Here is an 18,743-nt window from a genome sequence, read left to right as displayed (position 1 = left end):
TTGTGTTGTGCATGATTATTGATTGATGGTGGTGTGTGTGGGGTTGCGGCAGAGCCCATGTCCTCATGGGTTCATGTGCTGCTAGTAGACTACTAGCATTGCCCGCGCGGCGGCACGCCGCGCCCCATTGATACATTCCGTTCATAAGAAGTGTTTTTATTGTTTACAATAAGACTCAATTTAAAGCAAGAGTACTGTATATGTGAGATTGTGGCCACAAAAAGAGAAGTCAGAAAGAAGACATTTATTGTCACAATACATGGTGCATGCATGTGTGATGCCGCGTAGGTGTTGGCATTACTAAGAATTGTAGCTAATGGGTTTGCATTAGCCTGCACTCAACCAATGATAAAAAGGATTGAAATTGTAAAGAGTTACTTACTGAAAGCCACCATAAAAATCAATACCAGATTTTGCTGAATCAAAATAGAAGTGTTTACATCAGTGAATTTATCAATGCTAAGAAAGCCATCTATAATATAATCATAATGAAGAAAAGAAATATATAACAGCATGGCAGCGACTTGAATCAGGAGAGAAGTTTGAATATATTTTATGGCATGACTTCCGATGTAATGAAACAAATCTAACTATATTACAAATATAGTTAACAACTGACTACTTGAAGAACGTGAGAAGATATATATATCCTAAAACTAATAGTATTACTTTACTGGATCAGTTTATGATCTTCTGTACTCACATTCTTCTCATATATTAGCAACAGCTATATTAAAACTCAGATCCTCGCTACTTAGAGCTTCTTTGTTAGCTATGGTCATATTAGGTTTAATCTTGAGAGAAATAGTAAAGTTTGGAGAGTGACCAAGGATATAGACTATTAACTACCACTGAATGTTTGTGATGCTGATTGCATGAAAATTTTGCTTGCCACGGTTGAGGGTACAACATTCAGTTAGGAACCCTTCTAAAGAAATCATCATCTATAAATGAAAATAATTGCGGGTTAAAAAACCTTTTGGAAATTGCACCATATATATCAAGTAAACAAAAAGAGCTGGTGCTGAACTAATCAAGTTTGGGGTAGGGGAAAACATTACCAATGCAATTCCTTGCTTAATTAGTTCGGCCTCCTAAAGAGCATTTGCAAACAGGGAGCAAAATTCAATATTGCGCACCACGGCCATATAATACGCAGAAAGTACAATCACGGAACGACTCTGAAGTATATGAATAGGGATTGATCCTCCTTTCACTTTGAAGTGCATATTTCTGCTTCACAAAGTCATTATGTTTCTTTCGCACATCTAGAGTAGACTAATTAACTTGCTTTGATTCACCGCTCCTACACTCAATAGATGAAGGGCTAGCTAAAGTCTAGTCTAAATATAGTCGCCAACAATTTTAGCTAGTGAATCCCAAATAATAGAGCCGGTATCTTCTAACAGGAAGCACGCACAGTGTACAACCTGGAGCCCTATCCGGCTCGCAAAAAGGAACACCTGCAAAAATAGAACGCACCACACATATCAAAGTACCATCCAACAACAATCAACAAAATTTTTCTATTGAACATAAATCAAAATGCAAAAATCATATTGCACCTACTGAAACACACAGATGCTGAATTATTCTGTGGGATTTTTGCCTACTTATATCTCCTTGTGTTGCCTACAAAAACAACTTCTCTAAAATCTTGCCTACATTCTGAAGACCCTGATGCAAAACATAGATTAAAATGAACATTTACGCCTTTCGTGAAAATCCCTTCTCGGCCTTGAGTATGCTGCATCTCTCAAACCCATTGCTCTCATCCCGTGGATGGTAGCAGCTAGCCATCCTCGTGCTACCCCCACCATTAAAAATAGTGAAGAAATGCGCAAGTCAGCAAAAAATTGAGCATAAAAATGTTGCACGGGCAGCTATGGCCCTCACTTTTCAAAAAAAAAAAGCTATGGCCCTCACTGTTTTGCTTGGCCGTGTGATTTGCGTTTCCGTGCTCATGATTTCCATCACCGATTTGCTCCTGCTCCCTCGTGATCTACATCCACCCCGTCACCATTCATCGCTGTTGATGGCCAGGACGCGTCGGCGAAACAATCATGGAGGCCAAAAAGCACAGGAAACTCACCTCTGGCCGCGGATGTAGCAGAGCGCCTCGTCCCCCCATCTTCCGGCCCCCTCCTTTTTCCTTGGCGCGGGTGCGAGCCGCTCTGCTCACCCGTCGCGCGGTTGACTTGCAAGTGACCACCTCCCCCCGATGTGCTGCTTGCTTCGCCGGTTCGCTTCTCTGTTGTTCGTCGTCGATTGAGAGTGGGATCAACAGGCCCGCTTTCCCAACCGAATCTCCTCCCTCCGCTACCCACAAGAACCACCAACAGCAGAGTCCGATGACAGAGAACAAGACCCTAGACAACCGAGGCACCAAAACACTTAACATACACAAAAACTTGATGACAAACAAACGGAAAAACACAAAACCAAACGAACCAGATTGCGCCACAAAATCTGCCGCTCATCCAGAACCGGAAGGCTGTACAGAGCGGCCACCCCAACACAACGGCCGATCATCAGACGGCGGAGCATGCTCCATACATACGGCTTGAGCGGACACCACGGGCAGACGTAGCAGAACGGCCACCACGCCGGCCAACCACAGCCCCCCGCGACCGAGGAGGCCGACCCGAACGCCGCGGGCCATTACGACAGGAGGAAGGAGCTACCATGGAGATAATGATATGGCAAGAAATACGGTCTATTTATAAACCACAGCCCGATTGCAGAACGGCAGCGGCAGCGGTAAGCGGCGAGGTTTCCAGATTAAACGACGGCAGCGGCGCCGATCAGAAACAACAGTAGACTCTAGATAGCAATGGAAGCGGCACCGATCAAAAACACAAGGAGCCCACATACGTTACGCAAGCGCCCAAGGATCGCCACACAACCAGGTCAACGGGCCATCAGGGCCCACATGCACAACAAATTGCTAACCGCACACACGAACTCAGCACTCACGTTAACAAAAAATTTATCGCAAGTCTAAGATCCACGACGCTATTTCTAACCCTCAGGCTACCAAAAAAATAGACGTGCCATGTCCAAACTTACCCATAGGTCATTTTCATCCAAGTGGGTTTAATATTGGAGTGAAAACGCCCCCGAAAATAGGGGCTTGGGTATGATCACTATATGTCGGCTAAAACTAGCCAATAAACATTCCAATAATGCAATAGCAATTGGACAGTGTCACCTTCCTCATAACACGTGTTTTGAGACAGAACACCACCTGAACTGAATCAGTGTAGCTCTGCTCTGAACAGTTTAGTTTAGCAGGGAAGGGATGACTTTGCCGCCAAGCAGAGAAAACCGCCATTAAAACCTTGCTTACGACCATCAGAGCAGAGGCTAGTCCCACTCCCGTCACCTTCCCGTACGACAGAGAGAGCGCGGAGGGGCGACCGTCTAGGGTTCCTCCGCCGCCGCCGCCACTTCAACCCACTGTATCTCCCACCGACGCGTCCTCCTACATCAAGTTCCTCAGGAGTCTCCTCCGGTTAACGACGGTGAGTTGATTCCCGTCTCCTTTCAGCCTGCCTCGATTCCCCTTGTGCTCGCACCACTTACTCGCTTGCTCGCTCTCCAGATCCCACTGAAAACGCCCGCCTTTTCCCTCCTCGCCCGCGTCCGTCCCGTCCTTCTTTCTTTCTTGCTAGATGGATCAGGTCAGTGTCCGTCTTCATGGAGATTCCCCATATGTTGTTTCCCCTCTGATTCATGGTGTGGATCTATATCTATCTAGTATGTTTGTTTGGTTCAGCGTGGATTTGTGCGCAAGTCCATCGTCCGGATCTCCTTCAAGTGGCCGAATCCTGACAACAAGGGGAAGATACTGACCGTCGTCCTCCCCGGCACCATCGTCTCCATCAAGGACGATGGATCCTGCGTCGTGCTCGCGGATGACACATTCTTCGGACAGGAGAACTGCCCTTTCGTGGTGAATCTGCCGACTGCCGGGGGATACGATGGTGTGCCAGTGGCTCCATCGATGCAGTTCTTCGTAGATGGCTTCTGTGCATTGGTTCTTCAGGTGCAACCAAATGGTTATGTGCAACCGGTGACATTTGAGACTGGGCCTGTTCGACGAGAGGAGAAAGTGTATGGCTTTCTATTTCCACAGGAGGATTTCTTCACGCCAACAATGTATTGTCCAGGAAACGTCACGTAAGATTACTATATGAGATTGGATTTTCAGTACCCGGGTGTCTAGGCACCCGGTTATCACCACCATCCATTCAGGAAACAGCTGCTCGGGATCTGGACCTGACCCTGCACCACTGGTTGTATTAGCAGGTCTAGGATTTCTTTAAGCGGTGGAGACTACAAATATTTTACACGACACTGGGCCTATTCTCGTACTGCGACGGAATGCATGAGCGGGACAGCGGAACATGCATCGATGTGACTATACCTCTCTCTCATGGCCTCTCTCTTCTGGCATTTATCACTGTCACACACGTCTCACAAAACGAAAACACTCCTGACCTTTCTCCTCTCTCTCCTTTCACAACCTGTCTCTCCTCCCCCTACTCCCGTCACTCTCTCATGAAAAAAGTTATTTTCTCTCTCAGCCTCTCTCTCCGCTCTCTCCTGCCATTCCTCTCTCTCAAACGGGCTCACTGAAAGAAAAGCCCTCTCTCTCCTCACCTTTCTCCTCTCTCTCCAGTCAAAAGAAGAACAGAGAAAAATATACTAGAATAGAGGAGATTGACATGACGTGATGAGTGAAAGAGTTGACGAAACAGCTCGCCTTTGCCACAGTAGCCTGTGCAGACAAGCTGGTAGAAACAGTGGCCATGAGCCTACGGTGTACCTAGAACCCAGTTTACTAATGTCTGACTCATGCTGCAAATGAGCTGGTCCTTGTCACACCGACGCACAGATCTCAGCGGGAATCGACGAACCGATAAGTGGGTGTCGGGAGTCCCGGGAGTTACCAGAACATTTTCGTTACTATATATGTATAGAGGATCATCAAACTTCTTAGCATGTTGCATTTGGGTTAGATTAGATTAGATTAGATTAGATAGGTCTATTGTCTTCTTGGCTCTGAAATAGCTGCAAGACTTTCGATATGGATAATCCGTAGATGGTCGCAATGTTGTGTTTGGTTGATTTTGTTCGGTTGGAGGATGTTTGAAGTTAGTATGGTGTGTGTTTTTGTTAGGATAGCTGGAAGGTTGCGTTGGGCTGAAATCCGGGGTAGGGCATCCCCTTGACGCGAATGGTTATGTGCCATTTGTCAGTTTCATGAGATATGAAATTGGGGGCATGATGCTCCCTTTCTATAACAATAATAATATAGCTCTAATGTGCTGTTTGTATTTTTTTTGTTTGTTTGTTGTGAGCAGCGATGGAGGAACAGGCCCATTGGCAAATTGGAGGCATGGTATTCCTTTTCATTCATTTGGTCGTTTCGGATCACCTATATTCAACCAAAGCGGTCATCTTGTTGGGATATCTTATCAAGATTACGAGGCATGGTCCGTGAAGTTCCTGCAACAAGCTGTCTTTAGGGAAGCGGAGATCAGCAGGTACTATGTGATCCGCCATTTGTGTACATTAATATATATAGTGTTGCAATGTGTTGTACCACTTACCTTCAATACTGAAATTCAAATGAGTTTCTATGGCCATGCATGCCTTTAACAGTTTCAAGTACAGAATGAGCACTATATACCTAGTTATAGTACTACAGATTAATTCTACTATTGGTTCCAATAAATGTGGCAACAACTTTTGCTTACATCTTTCCTTATTTTCTTTTCTGTAGTGCATTGGGTAGTGTTTCCTATGTACTGAACGGAAACCCAATTCCCCGCGAAGTCCCAATTCTGCCCGTCTAGGAGCAGCAGGCTGTAAGCACTACTTGAACAAATTTTCAATGTACAGATTTCTTTTCGGGCGACAATCTTAATGTACTGTTTGATAGGGGAAAACTTTACTTGTTACAGTTTTTACTTGTTGCTACCGATTCTTAATCCCAAGAGTTGACTACTATGCACTGCAGGAGATAGCGCCTCATGCCTTCACCTCAACAGCAGATGGAAAATATCAGAGCACATTCTCAGGCAGCAGCATACATGGTGGAGTTGACTGTTGTTGCAGCCTAGTGTAGTTTTCAGTTTAGTTTCTTTTATTAAACTACTACATGACTTGTTATCTCATCCTAGTGTGCTTGTTGATTTAGTTTCTGTCTTTGAACTGCCCTGACTTATTTGCAGCCTAGCGTAGTTGTCGATTTATTCTCTTTGTTGAAATGTAATCTGATTTGCTGTGGTAGCTTAATGAACTTGTGGATTTAGTTTCTGTTGCTGAAGCTATCATGTGGCTGGAATGACTTTTATCCTTGGAGCCCCAGAGCTTAGAGGAATCATTTGTGTTACGATTGAGTTGTTGGGTGTTCGCCCATTTTGTCAGGTGATATGAAATTGGAAGTTTTCTTATCGATTAAACTGTCGAAGGCTAATTGTTGCTGATGACACAAACAAACCAAATTTTGCGAAAGAACAATTTCTACTAGTACTTTGTTCGTAGTCTATTTATAGCTGTTTTTCCTATTTTTTTTCTTCTTTGTCTTGCAAAGTAGTTTTGCTCTGAAGTTTTAAGTTTTCATGGATGTACATCTTTGTTGTCGAACGATTGAACATTTCAGTTTTTCATGGCACATATTTAAAAACTAATGTCTAGGAGATGATAATTTTGAATATATGTTCTGGTGGTTTGTGGGATTCGTTGCGTGCTTCATGTGAAACGGACTTGTTTTGCAGACAATGGAAATTTTGTAGCATTCAAAAAATTATAGGTTGGTACATGCAGAGAAATAACGCCACACTAACTCTTACAGTTACAGACTGTTCATGTTTGCAGGTATGTTTGGATATGATTTACAGAAAAATGTTACCAAGCAATGGGGAAATCAGCATGCAGGATATTTCCTGACAAAAAATATTCTAACCAAAATCCATCCGAAACTGGTAGTACGTGGACAACATATGCTTGGTGACACATTTATGTGATCTTATGACTTACATAACAGTAAAGTCATAAAACTATCAGATGAACTAAACATCTTCATATTTATTTAGAGGTATAAACTAGGCACAGGGTATAACATATGCTACTTAAGATCTTCCTCACCCTGGTTAATAATTTAGAGCTCTTTTCATTGGTTGCAGCACAGACACTGCCTCCTTTAGAAAAGAAAATTGCTTATTTTGCTGCTGTGTTTTTGGCGAAGTTTGCCCACTTCAGGACCACAATTACATAGACTTGATCATACGCCTTGTTGAAGAGCCGGAAATAAGCAATTCTCCATGTCCTCTTAACCCCACGAAACTTGAGAAACGGAACACATGCAGCTCTAAAAATGCACTGTACTCTTCGGGAAGTAAGGGCGCAGTACATCACAGAGCACAAGACTATAAACTGAAGTTTTGCAGGAATTTGCACAATCGATTTCGTCCAGAGGACAAGACCATCCCACAAAAAATATAAGCACTCTACTCATTGTGTAGCAGAAAAAAGTTGAAATAATTCAGGGAAAGAAACTGATGATTACAGTCCAGAAGAATAGTACAGAAGTCTTACATGTATCAACTATCAAGCTAATTAAACAATGCACCAAAGACCGCAGTAGTTACATAACAGTAAAGTCATAAGACCATCCGAAGAACTAAACACAGGGTATAACATATGCTGCTTAAGATCTTCCTCGCATGGCCCCAATCATGTCTGGAATTGGTCCACTCAATTTGTTTGATGATAAATTCAAGTTCATCAGTGCAGCAAGGGAAGTGACGCCAGTAGGGATTTCACCGGTCAAAGAGTTACCTGATAAATCAATGCTCACAAAATATGCAAGTGTTGTACCATATAGAAGTTGCTGTCCTTTCGTAACTACTGACAATATTTCTCCGAGGTGACCAACCCCCATCTCCAGGGAATTGTCTCCCGAATCATGTACATCATCCATATACATGAATTCCGTTTGTACTATTTTCATGAGTGTTAGGTTTGATAGATGCCCAGGTATTGCACCAGAGAAATTGTTGCATGATAGATCCAAGTACTGAAGATGCCCAAGGCTTGTTATATTAATTGGAATATTACCAGAAAATGTATTGTGGCTCAGTAGTAAAAAACACAAGTTCCCCAGATCTCCTATCCATGAAGGCAGTCTTCCAGACAACTTGTTCCATGAAAGGTCCAAGAACTTAATAGCTGTGTTATTCTGCAAAGATGTTGGCAATTTTCCTGATAAACTGTTGTTACTGAGCAGTAGAAATTGTGTTTTTTGGATGGGAAAACAAAGAGGAATTTCACCCTCCAAAGAATTGTTCGACAAATCCACATAAACTAGCTTTTGCAATTTGCAAAGAGATTCTGGAATGTACCCACCAATTCGGTTTGAATAGATAATCAATACTTGAAGCCAGGGTGCTTCAAAATTTGATGGTATTACTCCTGAAAAGTTATTCTTGGAGATGTCTAAAATAGTGATATTTGTCAGCAACGAAGGTATTGACCCAGTGAGCCGGTTTGAACTCAGGTAGAGTTCCTCCAAAGCCATGCTATCCAGATGTGCTGGCAAGCTGCCACTTATTTGGTTGTTAGACATATTGAGATATGTTGCCTGTGAAAATGTATACCAAAACCAACCAGGGAACTTGTCCACTAAACCGGTGCTTGAGATGTCAAGATGAGTGATTCCCCGCAGCTGCTGAAGCCAGGCTGGAAAGAGAGGACCGATTTGACAAGATGCGAAATCTGCAAACTGTAGCGAAAAGGGAGAATGCCAATCTGAATCCACAACAATCCTTAAACTATTGGAAGACAAGTCTATGCCCTTTAAACTTTTCAGGTTTGCAAAGTGTTCTTCTGTGATCACACCACTAAGGTTGTTGTTGCTTAGATCCAGTCCAACCATATTCTTCAGGTAACCTAATTCATTGGGTACACTTCCATTGAGGTGATTACTGGAGAGGTCTAGGGTGGTTAAGCTAGTTAAATGCGTAACTTCTGGTGGTATAGGTCCAGTAATTTTGTTGTCTTTGAGAGAAAGGATAGTCAAATGCTTCAGTTTTCCAAGCTCGGCTGGTATACTTCCGGTCAAGTTGTTGCTAAATATGACCAAATAAGTTAGAGCAGTAAGAGCACCAATTTCAGTTGGTACATTCCCATTGAGCTGATTCATGCTGAGATCAAGGTAAGTTAAACGCACCAAATTCCAAAGCCCTAGTGGTATAAGTCCAACAAGGTTGTTGTTGCACATGTCAAGTATGTTCAAGCTGCTGAATTCCCCTACAACATTCGGCAGGGTCCCCATGAATTTGTTTTCACTGAAATGCAGCTCTTGCAATTTTTCCGGTGGACATTGCAACCCTTCCATCAACACCACTATATCTCCATTCATAGAATTATATGAGAGGTCGAGTATTTCCAAATGGCAAAGATTAATAAGAAGATTTTTAAGGTTTCCAGTCTTATTCAGATTGTTGTCTGACAAATCAAGTACCTTGAGTGACGTCATATTTCCTAGTGCGTCCGGAAACTTTCCAAATAACTGATTCTGACGAAGACTGAGGTATTTGAGGCTTGTTACTTTCCAAAACCAACTTGATGAAATTGAGTGGTCCAAATTATTATAAGAAAGATCAAGCTTCTCAAGTTTCGTGAGGTTAAGGTAGGGAAGCGTTTGGCTTGCAGTATCAAGTGAGCATGCAGCAATATTGATAACCCTCAGAGATGGAATCATATTCAAGGTATGAAGCCAGTCAGCTATCATTGAGAGATCTATTCCGCTCATGCTAAGGTGCTGCAGCAATGGTAGCTTTGTTAACCAGGTGATGTCCGTTGAGGACAACCCAGAATAATCAACCTGGCCAAGGTCAAGATGCTGCAACTTGGACAGGTTACCAAGGTGAGAAGGAACTCTACCGGTAAATGGGATACCAGAGAGGTTAATATATTTCAAATTCTCCATGGAACCCAAGAATTGAGGAATATGACCGGTTGGCCCTAGCAAACAGTTCATGCTAAGATCCATATGCTCTAGATCCTTCAAGGAAAGCAGAGAGGGACTTATCTCGCCGAACAATGACTTAGCATAAGCGCACCCATCATAGTAATCGCCGTCATCAGGGTTCAGAACTGTATTGCGACGAAGGTGAAGCTTGATGACATGACCTGTTCGGTTGCTGCAATCGACGCCCCTCCACCGGCAGCAATCCTGCCCGTGCCACGAGGTGAGGGCATGAGCGCCGTCATTTGTGATGCTCTTCTTGAAGGAGAGCAAGGCGGCCCTCTCGGCTGGGATGCAGCCGCCATCATGGGCTTGCACAAGCTGGGGTTGAAGTGCTAGTGCATGCACCATTTGTGAAAAAGAGGCGATGCATATGATGATGAGGGTGGTGAACTGGGGACTGGTTGTGCCATGCATGATGGAAGAACAAGAGCTGGGTAGCTGGGAAAGCATCATACGGGCTAGATCTGTATGCTATAGGCTTAGTGTAACTAGTATGTAGCTACATACCAGAGCCATGCTACCAGAGATGTTTGGCCACACTAGAGTCTACGGTCAAAGTCCCAGTGCTTCAGGGTTTCAAGGAGGCCCACTCAATCAAGTCTGGTTCATACAATTGTGTGGCCAGGCAGAATCGGGGGCGTCACAACCTGCCTCTATCAGAGCATCTACAGCTCAGGACATCAAATCCGGCCCTCAAGCGCGGACATTGACCGAACGCTCCTTATTTTGCTGCGTCTTATATCCATGCAACACATGCACGTATGAAAATGAACTTGCCTTCATCAACAAATAGTACCAAATTTAGTTAAATCAGGCATAATTATAGCATAAATGATCATCAGACAACCAAAGGATACAATTTCAATCAGACGGTGCCATAAAATACGATAAAAATAGTTAATTAAACGGAAAAGGGCGAAGGAAATCATCATTTCCTTGCCGCCCCCTTCCGCTTGCGGTCGGCGGTCGCCCGCCGGAGAGTCGTCGTTGTTGCTGAAGTCGTCCGACAGCTCCATGTAAACCCCAGCAAACCTGCGGAGCAAGCGTTCCTGCTCCTCAGCGTGCCTCCTTGCCTTCACCTTCGTCGCCGCCTTCGCCGACATCTCGCGTTCCGACAGCTCGTTAGCGAGCCAGAGCACTTTCGCGTTCTTTCGCCATAGCCGCTGCACATCCGTCTCCGCCGTTGTGAGGGAGCGCCGAAGGACGGATGCAATGAGCGCGTCCTCAGGATCGACTGGCACGCGCGCGAGTGCCCGGCGCCTCGCCGACACGTCGCCCGCCGCCACAACCATCCTCGCGCGTTGTCATGTGGCCCACGCCTCCGACTCGAGCGTCCTCGGCCGGCCCGGCGCCGGCAAGGGCACAAGCACCCCAAGGTGCTCCTGGACGCCCTTCGGAGGTAGAATGGACGTGGTGGAGGCGGGGCGGCATACCTGGAGTAGGGCGGAGCTGGCGGCGCTCCCACCGGTGCTGCGTGCCGGACAGGACGGCTCAGCAATGTCGCCCACACTGCGACGATGGACGGAAGGGGACGACGCGTCATTCCGTGAGCTATTGCCGCCCTGATCTAGACGGGGGCGGCACAAGCAATGCGGAGAGCGACCGCATCGACGTCGCTCTCGTCGCCATTGGTGCAGGAGCTGACGCGGTCGTCCGCCATGGATCGGACTGGGAAGAGGAGAGGACGAAGAGAGTGGAGTGGACTGAGGCTTAAGGTTCATCGAAGGGGATATATGTGGGGTAGGGGTGGGCCGGGCTAACGTGGCAGACGCACCCGGGCGCGCCCGGGTCGTCCCATATCTACTCCATACTTGGGTTGGATATGAGGGGCGCCGGACAGCCCGTGCGTTTGAGGACGGTTTAAGACACTCGGGTGGGTCGGTTTTTTGTGACTGGTTAGGCCGCTTGGGCATTTGAGACAGGTTTGAGGTCTTCGGCGATAGATGCTCTCGCGACCTGCACGCTTGATTCCACTGATTTTTTTCTTCTCTCGAAAACCGTATATGTCAATAGTAAATCGCTAGTGGTTTTTCTGGTTTTTGGCTACACAATATGAAAAGAAAATAAAAGTGCTAGAAAGGGGACTTGTCTATTCATTAGACTTTGAACCAACTAAGCCACTTTTATAAGCCACTTTTAGTTGTTGTCTGTTGTATATAAACAAGGTTATTTTAAACCTTTCCTTTTTCTGTCATACCAGCGATAATAAATTTTTTTTGCTTGATAACTTTGGCATGACCAGCGTGATAACTATGACTTGAGCAACATGATAACTATATTATGGTAAGCCTGATAACTATAATATGAGAAGGTGAACCCAGGCCACCCTGTCTCTGCTATGCTCGGCCCATGCTCTTCCTATGAGAGGCGTTCTTCGCCGGTATGGACGAATGGCCGCCGTGGAAACCAACTTGGGATCCAGCAAGAATTCACAAGTGTACCAGCACTTGATTACCAGAGAAAACCCAATCGCTGAAACCAATAGATGCATAAATTGGTTTCTGCAAATGGTAAGATGAAAACTTCATCCAAGTACCATGAACAAGCAGAAAACTTAAGACATGGTACAAGAAGTCTGAATGCTCCACACAACCGATTAGAAAGCAGCACGTCAGGACCAAATGCAGTTCTAAACATCATCATGTGCATTGTACTCGTGAGAAAGGGAGTACATAACAGAGTACAGGATTATAAACTGAAGTTTTGCAAGAGTTTCCATGATAGATTTACACCAGATGAAGAACCCATTGCAACAACAACAAAAGTAATTTATCTCACCCCTGATCGCAGAAACGAGTTCAAAATATTCAGCAAAAGACGTTCATAATTACAGTCCAGAAAACTAGTAAAGTCTTGCATGTATCGGGATATTTGAACAACACATAAGTCTTGCATCTACCACAACAATTATACAATAATGATGTCATAAATGTATCAGAAGAACTAACATCTCCATCTTTATTTAGAGGAATAAACAAGGCACACGATAAACATATGTTGCTGAACATCTTTCTCACCAAGTCACCATGGTTAATTAATAGTCCAGAGCTCCCATTCAGAGAAAAAAAGTGCTTATTCTGCGGCTGTGTTCTTTGTGAAGCTTCCCCACTTCACAACCACAAATACATAGACTTGATCATATACCTTGTCGAAGAGCCGGAAATAAGCAGTTCTCCATGTCCTCTTGAACAACAAGGCACAAAATACCACCCAGAGCCCCACCACAAGTCCCAGCACAAGACCAAAATGAAAGGTCAGTGGATCAAACGGTTGCTTACTGCTTTCAAGATCGCCATAGACGATGAAAGAATCATTTCCTGGACAATTATTTTGGAGAGGAGGCCCACAGAGTCCACTGTTGCCGATGTATATAATTGACTGGTTGTTCGAATTGAGGGTGTCAAGTTGACGGCCAGAGGGTATCCTTCCAGATAAATTGTTGTAGGACAGGTTCAAGGCCTCCAACAATGCCAGGCTTGACAAGCTCGTCGGGATTTCACCAGAGAACTTGTTCTCAGAGAGGTCAAGGGATACTAGTGACTGCATGGCGCCAATCATGTTTGGAATCTGTCCACTCAATTTGTTTGATGATAAATTCAAATTCATCAGCGCATCAAGGGAAGTGATGTCTGTAGGGATTTCACCAGTCAAGGAGTTAGCTGATAAATCAATGCCAACAAAATATACAAGTGTTCTACCATATATAAGCTGCTGTCCTTTTGTAACTACTGACAATATTTCTCCAAGGTGAGTAGCTCCCATCTCGGTGTCGTTTCCAGTGACTCCATCATCCATTTCCAGGAATTCCTTTTGTTCTTTTTTCATAAGTGTTAGGTTTGATAGATGCCAAGGTATTTCACCAGACAAATTATTGCATGATAGATCCAAGTATTGAAGATTCCAAAGCCTTGTTATGTCGACTGGAATATTATCAGAAAATGCATTGTGGCTCAGTAGTACAAAATGTAAATTAGCCAGATCTCCTATCCATGTAGGCAATCTTCCAGACAACTTGTTCCATGCGAGATCCAAGAACTCCATATCCGTGTTATTCTGCAAAAATGCTGGGAATTCTCCTGATAAGTTGTTATTACCGAGCAGAAGATATTGCATTTTTTGGATGTCAGAACATTCAGGAATTTTCCCCTTCAAGAAATTATTTGACAAATCCAGATACAACAACTGTTCCAATTTGCAGAAGGATTCTGGAATGTACCCACCAATTTGATTAGAATATATAAGCAACATTTGAAGTTGGGAGGCTTCAAAATTTGATGGTATTACTCCTGAAAAATTATTGTTGGAGATGTCTAACATAGTGATATTTGATGGCAACGAAGGTATTGAGCCGGTGAGCCGGTTTGAACTTAGGTAGAGTTCTTCCAAGGCCATGCCATCCAGATGTGCTGGCAAGATGCCACTTATTTGATTGTTAGAGATGTCGAGATATGTTGTTTGTGAAAATGTATGCCAAAACCACTCAGGAAACTTGTCCTTTAAACCGGTGCTCGAAATGTCAAGTGCATCGATCCCCCGCAGCTGCTGAAGCCAAGCTGGAAAGAGAGGACCCATTTGGCATGATGCAAAATCTGCAGCCTGTAGCCTAAAGGGAGAACGCCAATCTGAATCGACTACAATCTTCAAATTATTGGAAGACAAGCTTATAATCTTTAAACCTTTTATATCAGCAATGTGTTCTTCTGTGATCACGCCACTAAGGTTGTTGTTGCTTAGGTACAGATAAACCAGATTCCTCAGAGAACCCATTTCAATGGGTAATGGTCCAGTAATTTTGTTCTCTGCAAGATTAAGGTAAGCCAAACGCTTCAATTTTCCAAGCTCGGCTGGTATAATTCCAGTCAAGTTGTTGCGGCTTATGTCCAAATAAGTCAGAGCAGTAAGGTCACCAATTTCAGTTGGAATAGTACCGTTGAGTAGATTCCAGTCGAGATCAAGGATGGTTAAATGCACCAAATTCCTAAGCCCAGTCGGTATAGGTCCAACAAGGTTGTTGCAAGAAAGGTCAAGCATGCTCAAGCTGCTGAATTCCCCTATAAAATTTGGCAGGGCCCCGGTGAATTCGTTTCCATGCAAATTCAGCTCCAGCAGTTTCCCCCGTGCACATCTCGGCAATCCCTCCATCAACACCACTATATCTCCAATCATAGGATTTTTAGAAAGGTCGAGCACTTCCAAAGAGCAAAGATTTTCAATGTTTCCACTCTTATTCAGATTGGTAGCTGACACATCAAGGACCTTGAGCGACGTCATGTTTCCTAGTGCATCGGGAAGTTTGCCGAATAACCAATTTGCACGGAAATTCAGACGAAGACTGAGGTATTTGAGGCTCGTCACTTTCCAAAACCAACTTGATGCAATTGAGTGGCCTAAATTATTCTCAGACAAATCAAGCTTCTCAAGTTTCGTGAGGTTAAGGTAGGGAAGCGATTGACTTGCAGTATCAAGTGAGCATGCAGCAAGATTGATGACCCTTAGAGATGGAATCATATTCAATGTACCAGGCCAGTCAGTTATCCTAGAGAGATTTATTCCATTCATGCTAAGGTACTGCAACAATGGTAGCTTTGTTAACCAGGTGATGTCCGCCGAGTACATCTCGCTATAACCCTGACCAAGGTCAAGATGCTGCAACTTAGACAGATTACCAAGTTGAGAAGGAACTCTACCGGTAAATGGCATGCCGCAGAGGTTAAGATACCTCAAGTTCTCCATGGAGCTCAAGAACTGAGGAATGTGACTATTCGTCCCTACCAAACAGTTCATACTAAGATCCATGTGCTCTAGATGCTTCAAGGAAAGCAGAGAGGTACTTATCTCACCGTACAATGAATTAGCATCACTGCACGCATGATAGGTATCAGTTTCCACAGTTGTGTCGGCCAATGAATGATCATGACCACACCCATATGTGTTAAGGTCCGGACTTGTATTGGGAAGGTGAAGCTTGATGACATGACCTATTCGGTTGTTGCAACTGACGCCCCTCCACCGGCAGCAATCATGTCCGTGCCACGAGGCGAGGACACTTGCGTTGTCACTTGTGATGCCCTTGTGGAAGGCGAGCAAGGCGGCCCTCTCGGCTGGGATGCAGCCGCCACCATGAGCATGTGCAAGCTGGGGTTGGAGTGCTAGTGCATGCCCCACTTGCGAAAATGAAGTGAAGCTTAAGATGATGAACAACAGGTGGGTGGCGAACATGAGATTTGTTGTGTGATGCATCTTGGAAGAACAAGAGCTGGGTAGCTGGGGAAGCAATCGTACGCACTAAATCTGTATGCTACAGGCTCGGTGTTACTAGTATTTAGCTACATACCAGAGCCATACAACAGTCTACGGTCAAAGTCCCAGTGCTTCAGGGTTTCAAGGAGGCCCACTCAATCAAGTCGATCTGGTTCATACAATTGTGTGGCCAGGCTGATGGGAGTTGCCAGCCACTGGACTAGACGACTAGTAGCCTGCGTGTAACGATAGGGTACTGTCAAAGTCATCATCACTCAGCTCTGCTGGATGTAGAGGGCGCACTCTGGACAGTGGCACGCTTAACCATTCCAGCCATCTGAAACTCTCTAGACTTTTCAGACTTCGAACTACATCTGACAGGCAGCCCTCGTGTGGCGTCGTGTCGGCTTACCATCCACCGCCCAACAGCACCCAATGTCCCTCTTGCCTGGACTGAAACTTCAGAGGAAAAGAGGACGACGACCCTATGATTTTTTGACACTTAACCTTCTGCTGTAGTACTTAACCTTCCTGGATGCACTCGGAAAGGAAACTTCAGAGGAAAAGAGAACAGACAGATGAAACAAACTACTTTGTAGCGCTTAACCTTCCTGAATGCACTCTGAAATTTTGATGCTAAAAGCTCCGACGTAGTCTCCAGCATTCCTAAACATCTCAATGCAACGAACAAACACGCGTAGAATTTTTCCAAACGAGGCAACTTAAGAAAGGAACTACTACTACTAGAGCTCAAGGCGTTGGTATATTTATGGATTCATGGTGGCCAATAGAAGGTCGGCGACAAGCTCCCTGTTTGGCTGGAGACCGCCGCTGAGGGCATAGGTGCCAACTGCCAAGGGGGAATTCAGTCGCTCATGTTGCCCACCATGTTTTTGCTTCTTTTGTCTTCTCTTTTCTGTTGATTTTGGCTTGGCTAGCTTAGTTTTTTTCTTTTCTTTGCCTTCCTCTGGTTTGTCAGGCTTCTTTTTCAGTCTGTGCAGATTATGTTTTAAAGATAGTTTTCATTTCAAATAGAAGCAACATTGGAATTTTCGCCAAATTCAGTTGCAGGTTGTTGATTTTTGGGCAGAGGGAAGGGGGACGTAATTGGCCCCGTCAGGTCCACTCAATTATTTTTAGAGATTGGTCATAGTACACATAATTTCCCTCTAAAATATAGTCGCGACATTTCTGCTTGTACACGGAAGAGCACTTAGGTCATACTTTGTGTCCACCATATTAACTGTTCTTCTCTTCAAGATGTTTACCGTCAGAAAGATATGAGCAAGCTGTTCTCCAAGAGTTGTTGATTATCATAACCTAAGGATCTCGGTAAACATCACACTTGCTCGAATTCAGGAAAAATAGAAGTAGATTTAATTGGAAAGGGATATTGGCAATTAGTATTGACCAGAAAAGTATGCACCATTAATAATGGCAATAGTTGTGAAGATAGTAAGCGAAAGATCAGCATTACTTGGTCTCAGAAAGAAAAAAACAAAGGGAAAAGGGCGATCCATCTTCTGAACAAAAGTTTCATAAGACTATTTTGTAATTATGAAAATAAGCGATAGTTTGTTCAGGTACCCTGGAAGGTCTCTCTGAATTACTATAACTGAAGCAATATTGCTGTAAGTGCTTCATTCCTCGATGCAGTACGTTGTCACAGAGGAAACCCGTTCAATCAAGTCTTGTTCATACGATTTTGTAGCCCGACTATGATGGGAGTCACCAGGTATAGGACTGCCTGCGATGACACGGTAATGTCGAAGTCACTCAGTTATAAACATTCCAGCATAGTATTACACCAGATTTTTTTTCTACAACGTCGCTGAAACTTTGTACTAGAGTTTTCAACTTCAGAAAACAAGATATGACAGCAAACGTAAGAGATTGAAAAGAGCACATGAAGCAGCACAAAACAACATACCATGTAGCATCTCCAGCATAAGGTGGACTATGATACTCCAAAATCGATTTCTCGAGCAGATGGCTCGTACGATCCTCTATCTATTGACATCGTCCGTCCTAAAGTACTCCACATGGTCCAGGACTGGACCGATCCCTCGACATCGTCTCGTCTATGGAGCAACTGCCGGTCTCTGCCCGAGTTCAGGTGCCGGGTTGGTTGATAGTCACCGAGTCTCCGTCGTCATCCCTATCACGGCGGGTGGACTCAGCTGGGAAGTCGATTCTCGCACGACCTGGCGCAGGCAAATCAACGAACAGGTGGTGAGCAGAGTAGGGGACACACACACGCACGCACCCATGCCTTGCCTTGTGTACAGGGGCATGGCCAAGATTATTACAACCCAAATAATCCTACCATTGGTGAAGCAAAACAAGGTCAACAAGGCGGCCGTCGCTAGGGAGGCGACGTTGGTGAATGGGCGGGGCATCGCGATGGGGAGAAGGAGCAGAGCATCAGGACGGCAGGCGACATCCAACGTCCCCTTTA

General features: G+C 44.5%; 1 protein-coding gene, 1 long non-coding RNA gene and 1 pseudogene across 3 annotated transcripts; all 3 read right to left on the bottom strand.

The window, feature by feature from the left end:
• Positions 1 to 282: 282 nt before the first annotated feature.
• On the bottom strand, positions 283 to 2,783 carry LOC123119206 (uncharacterized). Of its 2 annotated transcripts, none has more exons than XR_006458535.1 (5): positions 2,452 to 2,783; positions 2,093 to 2,369; positions 1,927 to 2,002; positions 1,566 to 1,807; positions 283 to 1,463 (listed from the first exon to the last, which is right to left on the bottom strand). It is a non-coding gene; the product is annotated as an uncharacterized lncRNA (long non-coding RNA). The 2 variants fall into 2 exon arrangements; XR_006458536.1 differs by having other exon boundaries at positions 1,570 to 1,807.
• A 4,864-nt stretch (positions 2,784 to 7,647) lies between these two features.
• Positions 7,648 to 10,495, bottom strand: LOC123119205 (receptor-like protein EIX1). Its single transcript, XM_044538917.1, has one exon. The coding sequence runs from the start codon at positions 10,493 to 10,495 to the stop codon at positions 7,721 to 7,723; it is 2,775 nt and encodes a 924-aa protein (XP_044394852.1). The 3' UTR covers positions 7,648 to 7,720.
• A 2,425-nt stretch (positions 10,496 to 12,920) lies between these two features.
• On the bottom strand, positions 12,921 to 16,322 carry LOC123124165 (receptor-like protein EIX2; annotated as a pseudogene).
• Between the last annotated feature and the right edge of the window lie 2,421 nt (positions 16,323 to 18,743).

Source organism: Triticum aestivum, chromosome 5D (assembly GCF_018294505.1).
Source record: "Triticum aestivum cultivar Chinese Spring chromosome 5D, IWGSC CS RefSeq v2.1, whole genome shotgun sequence".
Lineage (NCBI taxonomy): Eukaryota > Viridiplantae > Streptophyta > Magnoliopsida > Poales > Poaceae > Triticum > Triticum aestivum.
This window is presented reverse-complemented; position numbering and strand designations above follow the sequence as displayed.